This window comes from Populus trichocarpa, chromosome 16 (assembly GCF_000002775.5).
Source record: "Populus trichocarpa isolate Nisqually-1 chromosome 16, P.trichocarpa_v4.1, whole genome shotgun sequence".
Lineage (NCBI taxonomy): Eukaryota > Viridiplantae > Streptophyta > Magnoliopsida > Malpighiales > Salicaceae > Populus > Populus trichocarpa.
This window is the reverse complement of record NC_037300.2, coordinates 2,704,396-2,722,214: the sequence shown is the minus strand read 5'-3', so window position 1 is coordinate 2,722,214 and position 17,819 is coordinate 2,704,396. Positions and strand designations below refer to the sequence as shown.

Genomic DNA, 17,819 nt, shown 5'->3' with positions numbered 1-17,819 from the left:
CAGATATAAGATAATCTTAGTCCACCAGGATCCCATGCACTTGGAGATCAATGCATGAACAAATAGCTCGAATGCTTTCAATGAAATTTAAACAGAAGAAATATCAGGAATTATTGCATGACATTTGCCTTTGTGACAGTACAAGAATATGAATGAAATCATGAACAGATTGGCAGCTTGGGAACAGGAAATATTGGCTTCCAAGAAATGTAAATGTACTCTCAGCATAACGTGGTTTCACTCAATAATCCAAAAAAGAGAATTTGGTTTGTTCTTGAAAACTAAGGATCATTCTAAGTAGCAAATTTACAGTGGTCTATTAATCATTTTATAGCCAATCGATAAATGTGCTGAAAAAATATGAACAGCTGTAAAAGAAAATACTTTCAATATGGAGAGAAGAATATACAACGACAGCAGGGGAGGCTTAATCAAACAACAACGTACCTGGCAAAACACGAAAGTGTTGAATATCACAGTATTGACAATCTCGGTAGCATCTGGGCCTCGAAGTCGTAATAGGCGCTTCCCATCAAATTGGAGAACTGCAAGGATGACCAGCTGATAAATGCTCTGACCAAATATATTCCTCCACATGGTCTTTGTAATGAAACTTGCACCCCTCCCTACAGGAGCCCTTTTCATCAGCCCATCATTTGGAGGTTCTGTAGCTAGCGCCAATGCGCCAAGTGTGTCCATAATCATGTTAACCCAAAGCAATTGCACAGCAGTCAGGGGAGCAGATCCTGAAAATGGAAGATAAAGAAGAAATGAACATAATATTAAATAGTCATATTTATGTTTGAAAGACGAAAAAGCCTCGAGTCACGGACCACCGCACCTGTAAAGCACGCAGAAACAAAATTAATTACAAGAGCAACAACATTAACTGTTAGCTGGAATTGCACAAACTTTTGAATGTTTATGTAGACGGCACGACCCCATTTAGCAACATTTACAATGGTCCTAAAATTGTCATCCATTATGATAACATCAGCATTTTCTTTTGCAACCTGCACATGACATGGAAACGTGAGGTGACTGTATTTTTCAGAATAGCAGATAGTACTGATGCAATTCCAATTTCAGTGAAAGAATAAAAAACAATAACTGCTTGAAAATATCTAATAAACATCTACCCAGTTTGAGCTCGCACTAGGTTAATGAAGAGCATGTTATCATACAGAACTATGCAGCAGCTCCGTAGACAGCTGGATATAATTTTAACAATATAATATGATAATATTTCTAATGAACTTACTGGCTTGTACGCAGAACCAATCATTAGAGATCTCATATCATTTTCAACTGCAGTGTCAGAATTTAGAACAGACAAATCTTTTCGTTTAAAAATTGATGTCAAGATTGCTGATTAGAAGCAATGGCGGCTCAAAAATCCCTTGAGATTACAAAGAGAGGAGTTCAATGTCAGGGAAATAATTTTCTTTAAGAGAAAAAAAGAAAAGGAACAAAAGAGTAGACACTGAAGACAACTTCAATTGGGTCTGAAAATGAGGCTCGTAAAGTACAGTTTAAGCTTCATCCAGGTTACGAGGGAAGCAGATACGTCAAAGAAAATGTCTATACTCTTTCAGACCTTTTTTTTTTAACATACTCTTTCAGAGTAAGTAAAGATGATTATACTACTACCTAAACTAGAATCAACAATTTTGCCAGTACCTCATTTTCAGTTTTGCAAAGGGTAAAAAAAACTTAACAACAAACACCAAGCTGTAACAGAAAGGAAAAATGAATAAAAGAAATCTCATCTTCATACTGTTTGGTTCCATAGAATCCTCATGAAGTGGAAAAGGGAGTAGAAGGGACCAAAAATCATTTGTCTGGGAGCTAAAGAAGAAGATTACATTTGTAAGATCATCAGAATCACTGATGTGATAAAAAATAACAGGAAGACAGACCTCTGTTCCTGCTATGCCCATAGCTAGTCCAATGTCAGCCTCATGCAATGCGGGAGCATCATTGGTCCCATCACCAGTTACCGCTACCACCTCCTTAAACATATTCTTCAAATTAGTTACCAATGTGTGCTTATCCAAAGGCAAAGACCGAGCCATTACCTGTTTCCCAGAAAAGCAGCAAACACAGTTATGCATAGTAAAATGGATATCATTAAGTATCAAATTTTACAATGCAGTCGTTCCTAAACCTGAATTTTGGGAATGATTTCCCTCATCTGCTGAGGAGACATGATACGGAACTCTGGTCCTTCTATGGCCACACCATCCTCAGTAAGTATTCCACATTCTTTGGCGATAGCTTTAGCTGTATTTATATTATCACCAGTTACCATACGAACTGTTATGCCAGCTGCCAAACAAGTCTGAACAGCATCCTTGACTCCAGGACGCACAGGATCCTTGATTCCAACAACTGCAACCAACGTATAGCCAAAATCAGGGATGCTGCCTTCATAAACTGGGTCATCTAGATCCTTATAAGCCAAGCATAGAGTTCTCAGAGCATCAGAGGCAAAGCTGTTTATAACATCCGATATGTTCAATATCTGTTCTTCAGAAAGAGGAACGACTTTTCCACTGTCATCAAGTATCTTGTCACACATTTTTAATACGATTTCTGATGCACCTTTGCAGAATGCTCGTAGCTCCCCACCTGGAAGTGCCACTAGCACAGACATCTTCTTCCTGACTGAATTGAAGGGCTCAACGTTGAGCATCTGAAACTCTTTGCGTTGTGAATCAAAATCACCACCCAAAAGCAAGCCAAGTTCAAAGAGTGCTTTCTCTGTTGGGGTTCCCAAAATCTTGTTCTTTCCATTTTCATCTTTACTTATTTCACAGGCAGTATTTTGAAATATAACCTGAAACAGGAGGCTTAATACACTTTCAGATATTTCCATTTCTAAAATGCTTTCGCTGTTACTACATTTAATATCTTCAATTTTTTCACATATCCATATCTTATCAACCTCCATGTGGTTTGTGGTTAACGTCCCTGTCTTATCTGTGCAAATGCAGGTAGCTGAACCCATTGTCTCACAAGCAGAAAGATGCCTCACAAGTGCCTTCTCATCCATGAGTTTCTTCATTGCAAAGGCAAGACTCAAAGTCACTGCCAAAGGTAATCCTTCGGGAACAGCAACGACAATAATAGTTACAGCAATAGCAAAGTAGTTAAGAAGCGTCAATGCATCACTTGAAGACCAATCTGTGAACTCCTTATGAATCGCTTTCTCCACTAGGAACCTTCCAGTTAATACCAAAAATGTAAGCACAGCAAATGCCAAACCAATCTTTCCAATGATTGTAGCAACACCATTCAACTTCACCTGAAGTGGGGTCTCATCTTCTCCACCCTCATTTAGAGTTTCCATCAGTTTTCCCCATTCAGTCCTCATACCAACTGCAGTCACTATCATCTTTCCTGACCCATCCTGCACTTTGGTTCCTGACAGAAGAAAAGGTTTACTTTCATATATATTCACTGGTTCACTCTCCCCTGACAAGCTTGACTCATCAATCTCCAAGCTGTATCCTGATATGTAAATCCCATCAGCAGGAACTATGTCTCCAATAGATAATTGGACAACATCTCCAACAACCAAGTCATAAATGGAGATCTCTTGTCTTCTCCCATCTCTTATCACTTGAATAGAAATCTTTTTCTTTTCTCTATCCAAGTCTCTAAATTGTAAGGATTGATTGTAATCACTTATAGCAGTAACCATGACTATCAAGAATATACTAAGTATGATTCCCAATCCATCATACATGCCCTTTGGCCACCCTTCGGTGGCTATTCCTACACCTATAGAAACCAAAGCACATATCATAAGGATAATCAATGTCAAGTCTCGCAGTGCTTCCCACACAAACATCAAAAAGCTTCGAGGAGGCTTCTCCTTGTAACGGTTGAAGCCATAAATCTTTTGTCTGGTAGATACATCACTTGTGTGAACACCTTCGTCCAACGAGACAGAGACTTTCTGCGCAATCCCATCAACGCCGCCATTTGTTTTAAGACACTTAATATCATGCTCACGAACAACGGATGCAAGCTCATCTGGATCAATTCCAAAACCTGCTTCTTTAATCTCATCTGAAATCTTGCATTCAGGTCGACCAGCAGCATTTTCAGCTGCCCAACAGAAATGAAGAGAGAAAAGGATAAATATTAATTTGATAAAAAATAAAAATAAGACACAAATGGTCTACATGGAAGCCGTAGCTCCAAGCATTTTACCATTAAGAAACAGACGAGCTGCCTTTCTGACATAAAGAGCGGTTCGTATCTTTTCCTGGTTGAGAGGGAGATAAAGAAGGTAGTGATGATCAATCACTCACAGCAGCAAAGATAGGGAACTTCACAAATAAAGTGAAAACATAAAAAGCAATGCTCAATGCAGCAAACATCATTCCATGGTTATAATTGAAGGAGAAAGGCGGGCAACAGCGATGGGATTTGGTTTTTATTTATTTAGGAGTTTTAACTATATTTTATGCCGCGTGATGCTGCCGGGACAAATTTCAAACTATTTTTTTATATTTAATTCTATTATAATTAAAATAAACATTCACAAAAATAAGGATTTAAATTCTAATATATATATATATATATATATATATATATATATATATATATATATATTTCAAATCAAAGTCGCATATTCTTATGCATTTTTTTTTAAAAAAATATTTTTTTATTAATAACGTTTATTTTTAATAAAAACTCAAGGTAATTAAAATAAATATTCACAAGAATCTCAATAATTTAAACTACAAAAGGAAAAAAATAGTTTTAAAGGAAAAACCCCCCATTTACTTATTATTATTATTATTATTATTATTATGAAAACATGTCTTTTTATTAGTAGCATTTTTTTTAAAATAAACATTTCATAATCTAGAAAGCAAGTTTCAAACAAAAATAAAAATAAAATCATGCATTCATAGTTTTTATGGCTATATGAAAAAAAAAACAAAGAATAATTAATATGTCAAGACTATATAAAAAACCAACAATAACAAAAAAAAAATATATATCTATTTTGTTCTCATTGAATATTCATATGCAATTTCTTTTTTTACAATTTATTGTATAGTACGCTAGTAGATCATTTAACATAGTTATTGCAAATATAACCAAAACAACAATAATTTTATTTAAAATATATGATATAGTTGGATGATTTTTACATAGCATTGTAATTATTAATTTTAAAAAAATTAACTTTAAATTAAAAATAAATGTTTGTGGGTTTAGGATGCTAGGCCTGCACACCCAACTTCTAAAAAGGAAAACACAGGCATGGGCCTAAAAGGCCAAGTCAACATACTTCGTATTTTTTATTTCTAAAATTAGGTAGATGATAGCAAACAATATGGTGTTTGCTGTAATTTTTTTTGTCCAGTGACTTTTTCTTTTTTTCCCTAGAGTCTAAGAAGTAAAACATGAAAAAAATAAAGTTTAAGGATTGAAATATAAACATCTAAAACTAAAAGGACCAAATAAATATAAAAGTAAAAAACTTCAGCGATCAAAATAAACTTTCAAGTGAAAAAATGCATTGTTTCTCTATAATAATTTGTGTCCTAGTAAAAATATACAAAATTCTATGGATTTATCCCAAATTGTTTAGTTTTTTTATAATAATAATAATAATATATGATTATTTTAGATTATATTATTTAGAAATATTAGTATTTATTATTTAGTAGTTAAATTACGACTTTGTTAGGATTTTTTATTTTATTCGATTTAGGGCATATAAAGAAACACCTAAATATGAGTTATAAGGTGGTTGAATGATCAAATAAAATAAAATAAAATTTATTTACAAGATCGAATGTGTATCTATCTCTCTTAGTTTGTTTGTCAAGATGGATGGTGTTTTTCTTGATTTGTTCCCTTCAAGATTATCGAGTGTGTCTCTCTTGTTGATGATTTTTTTTCTTCTATCCTCCAATAATTTCCATATTTTATTGATTTTTCTCTCTCGTGTCCTCCATTAATTTGGCACCCACCATGGAATTCATCTATGATTCCTGTTCTCTCAAAAGATAATTCAAAAACAAAAGAATCGAATACGAGAGAACAACTTGATTATTTTTTTATGTTTTGGATCGTTTTGATATGCCGATTTCAGAAATAATTTTAAAAAAATAAAAAAAAATCATTTTAATGCATTTTAAAATAAAAAATATTTTAAAAATCAACCGCAAATATATTTTCAAACAAGTTCTAAATAATTTTGCTGCTAGCATATAGTTTTCCAAGACTTGATATAGGTTTTTTGACCTTGTTATTTCTTGATTTCATTAATGAACTGTATAGAATTGTTCCAAGGCAAAGACTATTTCATCATGTTAATTAAGAGTTTTTTTTTTTTTTTTTAAGACCAAGAAGAAAAAAAGATTGTTCCCGTCCACGTTATCAGTTCGGAAAAAAAAAAAAACAGTTGCCGGCTTGGGAGGAAAAGGAATGTATACGACTACTCTTGCTCAAGGACAATATTTTAAATATCATAGAGAATATAATAATGAATGGAGAAGTATAATCCTTAAACAACGGAGAAGGGAGCCCACCTTACTCTTGCTGCTTAGATTCTCGTATATTCATCTCTGATGAGGGTATTTAAGAGAATAGTAGTATTTATTTTTTAAAATGTTTTTTTATTTATAAATATATTAAATTAATAATTTTATTTTTATTTTTAAAAAATTATTTTTGATATCGGTATATTAAAACATCAAAAAATTAATTTAAAATAAAAAAAATAAAAAAATTCATTTTTTTTCTAAAATATTTTAAAATACAAAAACAAACAGCATCTTTATTGATAAGTGACGTAAGTTAGTAACAATGTTTCTTCTTTAAACTAACAATGTTACTTCTTTAATTAAGATAGAATTGTGATCATGCTTACACAAGAGATGCTGAAGCAACGAATCTTATACAAAAAAATAATTTGATGATTCTCTCTTCGAAGAATCCGAAGAGGAGGTAGGTTGATCACGTTGACTTTGTTGTTTGTTCATTCCAAGCTCAGTATTATAGTTCAGAAGAACATTGACTTCTTAATTAAAGAAAGATGGAAGGTCTTTGTCAAAAAGTTTCTTCACGCTATGAACTTTCATGGAGTTTTCGCTACTTCAACAATTTATAACTCGACCAAGGAAGAACGAGAAGACAACAATGGAAATTGGGTACTTATGATTGTTCAAGATTTTATTATTTAGAAATATTAATTAACATTCATAGTTAAACTAGAGTTTAAGCTTTGTTGTTGAATTCAGACTTCTTAGATTTTTCTATTTTATTCAGTTTAGAGTGTGTAAATAAACACATAAACACCTTTTTAAATAAAAATATTTTAACCTCGAAATTTGTATAGACTTAAACTATCTTGTATTATTAATTTTATAAACTTGATCAACATGAATCTGACACCATATCAAAGAATTATCTCAACTCAAAAACTTAAATTACTGAGTAAAGTCTTGAAATATAATTTATATTATTTTTCAATAAACCATTTATTATTTTGCTGCTATATTTTAATTTTAGGACTCCTTGTTAAAAGTTAAAAAAAATAGAAGACTTCCTAAACTAAATAAAAAAATATCTCCAGCATCATCAAAAAATTGTCAAACGAGAGCATGCACTAGGCAAACTACGATAAAATAGTAGTTGACTTATTGTTTTAGAAAAAATAATAATAATATTTATTTATATCTCTTATTTTAAAATTCACTTAAAAAATGGAAGTTTATAAAAGCTTGTGGAAACTAGAATTACGAAAGAAAATGATGGAGCTTGAAAGCAACAGATCGTCATGTGACAAGGGAACGACGACGTTATGCTATCAAGTATTTCTGCAGGCCACGCGCGTCTACACCGCATTCATAATATTGTATCAGAATATAATAACAACAATAATAGATTGTAGACGTAATGTCATTTGGTGAGCTCAGGACACAAAAATAGTTTTTTATTTTAAATATATCAAATAAATCAGCTTTTTTACAATAATATATTAAAACTATTAGAAAAAAATAATAATTTAATATTTTAATATTTTTTCAAGTCAAAATTAATTTTAAAAAACACCTAAAAATATAATTAGCCCCTGAAATAAAATAATAAACTGGAATAAGACTGCAATTGAATCAATAAATGGACAGCAGATTCGAAGCAACAAATGACAATTAATTTTAAAAAAAAGGCAATGGTATCAAGTGGGGCAAAGATCACGGGAGAATGACGTGGAGACACCCATTCTTATATACTTCTTTAAAAAACGATTCAAATAAGCCATCTCTGTCATGAAAACCTAAAATACTGAAAAGTTATAGGTGAGAAAAAAACTGAAAAATCAAGAAAATTAAAAAAATTAAAAAAAAATAACTAAAAAAATTGGACCATGAAAAAAAACCGATTAAAATTAAAAAAAACCGACAGGTTCGGTTTCGATTTTATAAGTCTGAAACCGAAAAAACTGAACCCAAACCGAAAAAAAACCTGAAAAAACCGAGCCAAACCGAAAAACCGAGTCAAACCGGCTTGAACCGGTTTTTGTCATAAAAACCAAACCGAACCGAATCGAAACCGGTCGGTTTGAACCGGTTTCGGTTTTTTAAAAAAACAAATTTCAGTTTGATTATTTTTTTTTATAAAAACCAAATCGAACCGAAAATAATCACCCCTACTGAAAAACATAGTTTTCAAACTCGGCTCGATGATCGTTCCGGTCCAAAACCCGAGTAACGGGTTTTGAGATTTGATTATGTATTCTAGAGCCACACCGTACATCATTGATTTTATACTTTTGGTTTGGGAAAGGTGGAGTGAATTTTCAGGAAACTTCTTTTCTTGGCAATGCAAAAAAAACAAATTGTTTTAATAATTTTATCATTAGGGAAACCATATAAAAAAAATTATACAATTACAAAAGGGTATGTTTTTTGGATCTGCAAAAAGAAAAAGGAAAGAAAAGTTGCAATTTCTTATGAATAAAAAAAGTTTTTTTCCACGTAGACATTATTGATGGTCTGCAATCTCTTATCTCAACCTATCTAGATTTTATTTCAATTTAAAAAACCCATCCAAATTATACTCTTATAAGATCTTTTTCTTGATTAAAAAATTAAGATAAAAGTAATCTCATAATAAAATTTATATATAATAAATTATATGGTGCTTAAATTAACTGCAACAACATGTGTGTTTGATAATATGATTTACAATATTTTTGTAATTAAAAATATATTAAAATATTTTTTATAATTTTTTTAACATTATTATATCATAATCATAAAAAAATATATAAAATAATTTATTTTTATAAAAAATCCTTTAAAAAATAAAAGTTATTACAGTATCAAGTAGGCACTAGCAGTAAAAAATCCAGCAATGAGCATGTGGGACCCACAAGTCAAACCTCATCCACGGCCAGTTTCGAATCAAAAGAAGAAATTAACAGCTAATAAGTTTCCGTTATGGAGTCACCACAAGATAAAACACGCGTAAATTAAAAAGAAACCTGGATGCTCCGCTTTTTGCCTTCCGCTTCAGATCGTTTATCGAGATCGGCGACCATGCGGAAACGCCGGCTAGGATTTTTGACAATAGAAACAGCTTTTCTCCATCTTCTTAAGGCGACTTCCGATGGATTCTTGTGTTCCACTTCAAAATCCTTCAGTAAATTGTCCATTCTTTTCACCGGTTAATCGCCGAACAGCAGCACCGGCTGTGTACTAGTGGTTCTACTTGCGAGACGCCGAGTGAATTAAAAGGAGTTTTGTTACAAGGAGAAGTTGCTGAGAGTTTATTTGCCTTGCATGTAGTGGAAGCCATAATAATGGAAGTGTGACCCAATTAAGAATTGACACGTGGAGGCGGATATATTTGATGTATTTATACGGACAGACTTATTTCATAGAGAGAAAGCGGCAAGTCATGCTTTTTTTTGTCAATTTGTAGTCTTATAAACGGTGGTTGGGGTTTAGATAATTGTTATAAAACTTCATCCCGTGATCCGGTCTACAAGCAATTTAGTAATTTGTTTATTTTGAATTTAACTTGGGCTGATTAATTAGTGGATAAATCTAATTTTTTTAATCAAAATTATATTTTTTAATAACTTTTTTATATATATAAAAATAAAATTTAAATTGATTGATTAACTCGTATATCTAACTATCTAATTCATCACTCGGTATTTTTTTATTTAAGATGATTTCTGTATCAAGTTTTATAGCTATACATAAAAGTATGACCGGAAGAAGAATATTTTTTTATTTTTTTAAATTAAAAATTATTTTAATGTATTTTCGAGCGAAAAATATTTTGAAAATCAATCGCTACTACAATCTCAAACATTCTATAATCGAAACTAATTATGAGATTTATGAGTTTTGATTTGGAAAATCCTAAAAGTTGGTTGGAGAAATTTAGTTTCTTTTTTTCCTTGAATTAGTTATAACTTTTATTTCAATAACTTTTTTAATCAAATATTTTTTTTTAACTCATATGCAACCACAAGCTAATTATGTAATTAAAATCTTCTCCAAACTAGCTACTTGAATTCAAATACTTGGACATCTTTTATAATATTCCATAGTTTTGATTTGATTGTGTCGATCATGAAAATCCTCCTGTCAATTCACAAACTATACAAGAATACTTGATTAAATACAAATAAAATAAAATAAAAATATAAGCATTGCTAAAAAAATAGATAATAATGTATAATATTTAATAAAAGATTTGATGGGTATAAAACTATATAATAAGGATAACTCTACTCCAAAATCTTGAAAAGAAGGCATGGAATAAGGTGATGATGCTATTTCTATTTCATATATTCTAATAAATCCATTTTTTTTCTTTTATTAATAGATCGGATCACTCTTCACCTGTAGTGGGTTTTTTTTCCAACAATTAATAAATATAAATGGTAAATATATAGAACAAGATCATAAACCGCTACTTTTTTAGGACATATATATCAAGAGAAAATCAAACAGTGTTCTGTCAGGATGGAACTAAATCAAACCATCTTATCCAACTGCATAAAGATTGGTAGGTATGACTATTTAAATTCTATCTTAATCACTCGTTTGAAAACAAGGTCTTTCACTAGCCAAGAGATGAGAACAAGATCTTGAACGATCTTGATGTTAGAACGACAGCAAATGCTCACAGTCACACAAACATGCATGCAGGTTGCTGTCCACATCTCCAACCGGGAAAGATCTTGATGTTAGGAATCAGTCTAGTTTTTTGTTTTCAATTATAAATAGGGTTGAGCAAAAAAAACAGTAAAACCAATTAAACCGAGAAAACCGGAAAAAAAATAATCGAAAAAACCGAACCGAAAAAAAACTGATTAAACCGATTAAATTTTTGAAAAAACTGGCCGGTTCGATTCGGTTTTGGTTTTATAAGCAAAAAAACCGAAAAAACCAAACCGAACCGAACCGACAAAAAACCGGAAAAAAACCGAGCCAAAACCGAGCCAAACCGAAAAAACCGAGCCAAACCGGTTTGAACCGGTTTTTTCCCTAAAAAAACCGAACCGAAACCGGTCGGTTTGACCCGGTCTCGGTTTTTTTTTCAAAAAAAATAATTCAGTTTGGTTATTTTTTTTTGATAAAAACCGAACCGAACCGAAAATGATCCCCTCTAATTATAAGAGATATCCTTAAATTATGAGTTTGCCTGATAATGGAGGATAAATACTTTTCTCGAATGATTTTCAAAACATATTCTTTATATGTCTTCTAGTTAAAAAAAAAAATGATTATGTATTAATTACAATACTTAACTGTAAAAGAGTTTTTATAAAATTCAAAAAGGAAAACACAGGCATGGGCCTAAAAGGCCAAGTCAACATACTTCGTATTTTTTAAAAAATTATTTTAGCCATCTTCGATTGGCAGAACATGTTGTTCATGTTTTTTTAACTTCTAAAATTTAATTTTCAACTTGTTGTCAAAAACCAAACCACATTCAAAAAAAACTTTACGGTCCCAATTTATATTTTTTTAACATTGTTTAACGATAAAACTATTTCCATTAAACTTTTCTTTTTAAGATGAACTAATTAACATTAAAATCATCTTCTTCTTTTTTACTACAACGTGGTTAGCCGAGTTCTTTTTTTTATTTTTCCTTTTTCAGTGACTTTTTCTTTCCTTTCTTAGAGTGAACTAAAACGTGAAAAAAATAAAGTTTAAGAATTGAAATATAAACACTTAAAACTAAAAGGACCAAATAAATATATGAGTAAAAAATTTCAAGGATCAAAATAAACTTTCATGTGAAAAAATGCATTGTTTCTATAATAATTTGTGTCCTAGTAAAAAAATACAAAATACTATGGATTTATCCCAAATCGTTTAGCTTTTTTATAATAATAATAATATTATATGATTATTCTAGATTATATTATTTAGAAATATTAGTATTTATTATTTAGTAGTTAAATTAGGACTTTGTTAGGATTTTTTATTTTATTCGATTTAGCTAGGGCATATAAAGAAACAACTAGATATTAATTAGTTATAAGGTGGTTGAATGATCAAATAAAATAAAATAAAATTTGTTTGCAAGATCAAATTTGTATCTCTCTTAGTTTCTTTGTCAAGATGGATGGTGTTTTTATTGATTTGTTCCCTTCAAGATGATTGAGTGTCTCTCTCTTGTTGATGATTTTTTTTCTTCTATCCTCCATTTAATTTCCGTATTTTATTGATTTTTCTCTCTCGTGTCCTCCATTAATTTGGCACCCACCATGGAATTCATCTATGATTCATGTTCTCTTAAAAGATAATTCAAAAACAAAAGAATCGAACACGAGAGAACAACTTAATTATCGTTCAATGTATCATATTTGTTGCTAGCAGTAAGCAGCCTCAGTAAGCTTGTGATTTTCTCTTGGTTTGTTTGGAGAGGAAACTTGTGGAAAAAAGCATTAAAAGTTGAGGACAGAAGTTTGAAATGATTTAATTCTTGTCTACTTTGTTATCATTAAATATGTCTTTGGAAATGCGGGTTAATTTTTTTTTTTGTTATAAATTAATTTTTTTTATATTTTAAATCATCTTGATACGCTAATTTTAAAATTAATTTTTAAAAAATAAAAAATATCATTTTAATGCATTTTAAAATGAAAAAGTACTTTGAAAAGCAACCGCAACCACACTCTCAAATAGTTTTAGTACTAGCATATAGTTTTCCAAGACTTGATATAGGTTTTTTGACCTTGTTATTTCTTGATTTCATTAATGAATTGTATAGAATTGTTCCAAGGCAAAGACTATTGTAACATATACTAAAAGGCATCAGTGCAGTCACAGTAAAACACTCTTTAGTTTTTTTTTTTTGAATTGTCTTTTTTTATTTAATTTTTTAGCTGTTTTGTTTTTTGTTTTTTATGCATTTGGGGTTTTGTTTTTTTGCTTCTTTCTTTGTTTTTTTTAATATATTTTTTTGTTTAATTTAGTTTGTTGATGTTAAATTTTTTTTATTTAGTTATCAGACTTTCATGATACGAATTTCGGGTTTAATAGGTCAACCTGATTTGACGAGTTAACCTGGATTTTTTTTTGTTTTTAATTAATTTTTTTTGTTTACTTTAGTTTGTTAATGTTAAATTTCTTTCTATTTAGTTATCAGACTTTCATGACACATATCTCAGGTTTGACGGGTTAACCCAGTTAATTCTGGGTTAACCCGTCAATTTTTTTTTATTTTAATAATTTTTTTTATTTAATTTAGTTTGTTAACGTTAATTTTTTTATTTAGTTATCAGATTTTCATGACACGGATCTCGGGTTTAACGGGTTAACCAGGTTTGACGAGTTAACCCATAATTTTTTTTCTTTCTAATTAATTTTTTTCGTTTAGTTTAGTTTGTTAATGTTAAATTTTTTTCTATTTAGTTATCAAACTTTCATGACACGGATCCCGGGTTTGACGGGTTAGCCCAGTTAATTCTGGGTAACCTGTTAATTTTTTTTTCCTATTTAGTTATCAAAGTTTCACGACAAGAATCTCAGGTTTGACAGGTTAACCTGGTTTGAAGAGTTAACACCATAGTTATTAAACCCGGCCCGGCCCGGCGGGTCGACCCGGGACCCGGTCGACCTGGTGGCTGGACCGGTCCGGGTTTAATAAAAGACCGGCTGTGGCAACAGCCCGGCCAAACCCGGGCGACCCGGCGGGTCGACCCGGAACCCGGGTGAACCCGGACGAGACCCGGTTTTTTTTTTTTTTTTTCAAATGTGGGATTTGAAACCCATTAGTATATATACTCTATGTTTCCATGAAAAAAACCATGTTTTTTCAATGTGGGATAAAAATCTTTTGGTTTAAATATTTCAACTTAAAAGGATAACATAGTATCTTTTCAATGTGGGATTTGAAGCCCTTTCATATATATACACTATGTTCCCATGAAAAAAATCATGTTTTTTCAATGTGGGATAAAAAACCTTTTGGTTTAAATACTTCAACTTAAAAGAATAACATAGTATCTTTCCAATGTGAGATTTGAAACCCTTTCATATATATACACTATGTTCCCATGAAAAAAACCATGTTTTTTCAATGTGGGATAAAAAACCTTTTGGTTTAAATACTTCAACTTAAAAGGATAATATGATATCTTTTCAATGTGTGATTTGAAACCCTTTCATATATATACACTATGTTCCCATGAAAAAAACCATGTTTTTTCAATGTGGGATTTGAAACCCATTAATATATATACTCTATGTTCCCAAGAAAAAAATCATGTTTTTTCAATGTGGGATAAAAAACCTTTTGGTTTAAATACTTCAACTTAAAAGGATAACATGATATCTTTTCAATGTGGGATTTGAAACCCTTTCATATATATACACTATGTTCCCATGAAAAAAACCATGTTTTTTCAATGTGGGATTTGAAACCCATTAATATATATACTCTATGTTCCCAAGAAAAAAATCATGTTTTTTCAATGTGGGATAAAAAACCTTTTGGTTTAAATACTTCAACTTAAAAGGATAATATATTATCTTTTCAATGTGGGATTTGAAACTCATTAGTATATATACTCTATGTTTCCAAGAAAAAAGTTATGTTTTTTCAATGTGGGATAAAAAACTTTTTAAAATATTATTTTAAACTTCATAATATGTATAATCTATATTTACATAGATTTTTTCATATGAAATATTAAAAATTTTTTTTTTTTTAATTTTTCCGGGTTAATCCGGGTTGACCCGAGTTGACCCGGGTTGACCCATGAAACCCGGGACCCGGCCCCTTGGCCGGGTCAACCCCCGGGCCGGGTTTAATAACTATGGTTAACACAGTTAATTCATATTTTTTTTCTTTTTCTTCATTAGTTTTTTTTCTTCCTATTGGTTTTTTTCTTTGTTTTTTTCTTTTTAATTAATCCATTTAATTATCACACTTTTATGACACGACCTTGCAGCCAAACCCACATTCAAAGCTATTGGGTCCGGTGTTACAGCCAGACCCACTTAAACTTGGGTCATCCAAGTTTAATGTTGTTAATAATATTATAAATATTGCTCTTGAGTCAGGTGTTACAGCCAAATCCAAGACTTTTTGGTATAACTATGCAGAAAGACCTAACACTCTTAGATCTTAGCTTTTTTATATATTTTTAATACAAAAAAAATTATTGGGTCCGGTGTTACAGCCAGACCCACTTAAACTTGGATCATCCAAGTTTAATGTTGTTAATAATATTATAAATATTGCTCTTGAGTCAGGTGTTACAGCCAAATCCAAGACTTTTTGGTATAGCTATGCAGAAAGACCTAACACTCTTAGATCTTAGCCTTTTTTGATATTTTTAATACAAAAAAAATTAACCCGCGGCATCGCGCGGGTCAATGGAACTAGTTAAAGCTTCAAATCTGAAACACAGAAAGCAAGAAGATTTTTTTTTTTCGAGTTAGAACATGTATATAAATCTTGTGTGGCAAGAACTAGCATACAAAATAAATAAAATGATTTGCGTAAAGGGTATTCATTAATGAAAATCTATGGGATTAAGAACATACTTGGACAATAAAACTTGCTTTGATGAGATAAGTCACCAGACTCATGGCAGCAATGAATTCAAACTACAGTTCTTATCAAGAAACCAGACTAAATTTAGGAAGTTTTCGGTGTAGGAATGAAGAGGAATGGGCCATTACTGAACACACTAAATTTAGGAAGGTTTTGACAAGTCTTTCTTCTGTATTCTATTATGAACGAAAGGCTATATGTTTTGGTGGCATGCATGGTTCTTGTTGACTTCGCTGGTGCCTGCTGACTACTCGGATGAGAAAATGGTTAGCCTGTGTATTCCCTCTGTAAACAACTATCTATATATAGGGTCCCTTTTTTGGCCGGAAGGTTCTTTTTGGTCCCTTTTCTTTTCTAAACATACTAGTCCATACCATATATAATTAAGCATTGAGGGTAATTTCTGAACAAATCAATTTTAACTCCTAGCTTAAAATATGAAGTGCATGGTTAATCATTATAAGCTAACAGAGTTTAGATAATTAACAGGTCAATTAAGAAGTGGGGGCAAAGTGTTTATGGAGGGTAAAAGAAAAAATCGCCAAGGACACCATCTCACATACATGGATCGCATTAAGCACTGGTTTGAAAACATTTCTTATTAGCAGCATTTTTTTTTTAAATAAACATTTCATAATCTAAAAAGCAAGTTTCAAACAAAAATAAAAATAAAAATAATGTATTCATAGTTTTTATGGCTATATGAAAAAAAAGAGAATAATTAACACGCCAAGACTATATAAAAAACCAGCAATAACAAAAAAAATATCTATTTTATTCTCATTGAATATTCATATGCAATTTCTTTTTTTACAATTTATTGTATAGTACGCTAGTAGATCATTTAACATAGTTATTGCAAATATAACCAAAACAACAATAGTTTTATTTAAAATATATGACATGGTTGGATGATTTTTACATAGCATTGTAATTATTAATTTCAAAAAAATTAACTTTAAATTAAAAATAAATGTTTATGGGTTTAGGATGCTAAGCCTGCACACCTAGCTTCTAAAAAGAAAAACACAGGCATGGGCCTAAAAGGCCAAGTCAACATACTTGGTATTTTTTGTTTTTAAAATTAGATAGGTGATAGCAAACAATACGTTGTTTGTTGTAATTTGTTTTTTTTTTAATGACTTTTTTAAAAACAAATTACATTTATTATTTGTGTCATCTACCTAATTTGTTAAAACTAAAACATGAAGAAAATAAAGTTTAAGAATTGAAACATAAACACCTAAAACTAAAAGGATAAAAAAAGATAAAAGTAAAAAACTTTAGAGATCAAAATAAAATGTCATGTGAAAAAATACATTGTTTCTACGGAGCAATCTATAATAATTTGTGTCCTAGTAAAAAAATACAAAATACTATGGATTTATCCCAAATAGTTTAGTTTTTTTTATAGTAATAATAATAATATATGATTATTCTAGATTATATTATTTAGAAATATTAGTATTTGTTATTTAGTAGTTAAATTAGGACTTTGTTAGGATTTTTTTATTTTATTCGATGGATGGTGTTTTTCTTGATTTGTTCCCTTCAAGATTATTGAGTGTGTCTCTCTTGTTGATGATTTTTTTTCTTCTATCCTCCTTTAATTTCCGTATTTTATTAATTTTTCTCTCTCGTGTCCTTCATTAATTTGGCACCCACCATGGAATTCATCTATGATTCTTGTTCTCTCAAAAAATAATTCAAAAACAAAAGAATCGAACACTAGAGAACAACTTGAT

The 17,819-nt window shown here is 30.7% G+C and overlaps 1 protein-coding gene across 3 annotated transcripts in view; it reads right to left on the bottom strand.

The window, feature by feature from the left end:
* The window catches only part of LOC7468918 (calcium-transporting ATPase 4, plasma membrane-type), a 30,647-nt gene that overhangs the window by 603 nt on the left and 12,225 nt on the right, over window positions 1–17,819 (bottom strand). For 2 of the 3 annotated variants that reach the window (XM_052447878.1, XM_052447879.1), the window contains exons 2-6: window positions 4,222–4,276; window positions 2,168–4,116; window positions 1,920–2,078; window positions 842–1,013; window positions 448–746 (exon numbers count right to left, since the gene is read on the bottom strand). In XM_052447878.1, coding sequence (XP_052303838.1) covers window positions 448–746; window positions 842–1,013; window positions 1,920–2,078; window positions 2,168–4,116; window positions 4,222–4,276 — 2,634 coding nt within the window. Of the gene's footprint in view, window positions 1–447; window positions 747–841; window positions 1,014–1,919; window positions 2,079–2,167; window positions 4,117–4,221; window positions 4,277–9,520; window positions 9,831–17,819 lie in introns of those variants that run through there. The other variant, XM_024587701.2, reaches the window with a different exon arrangement.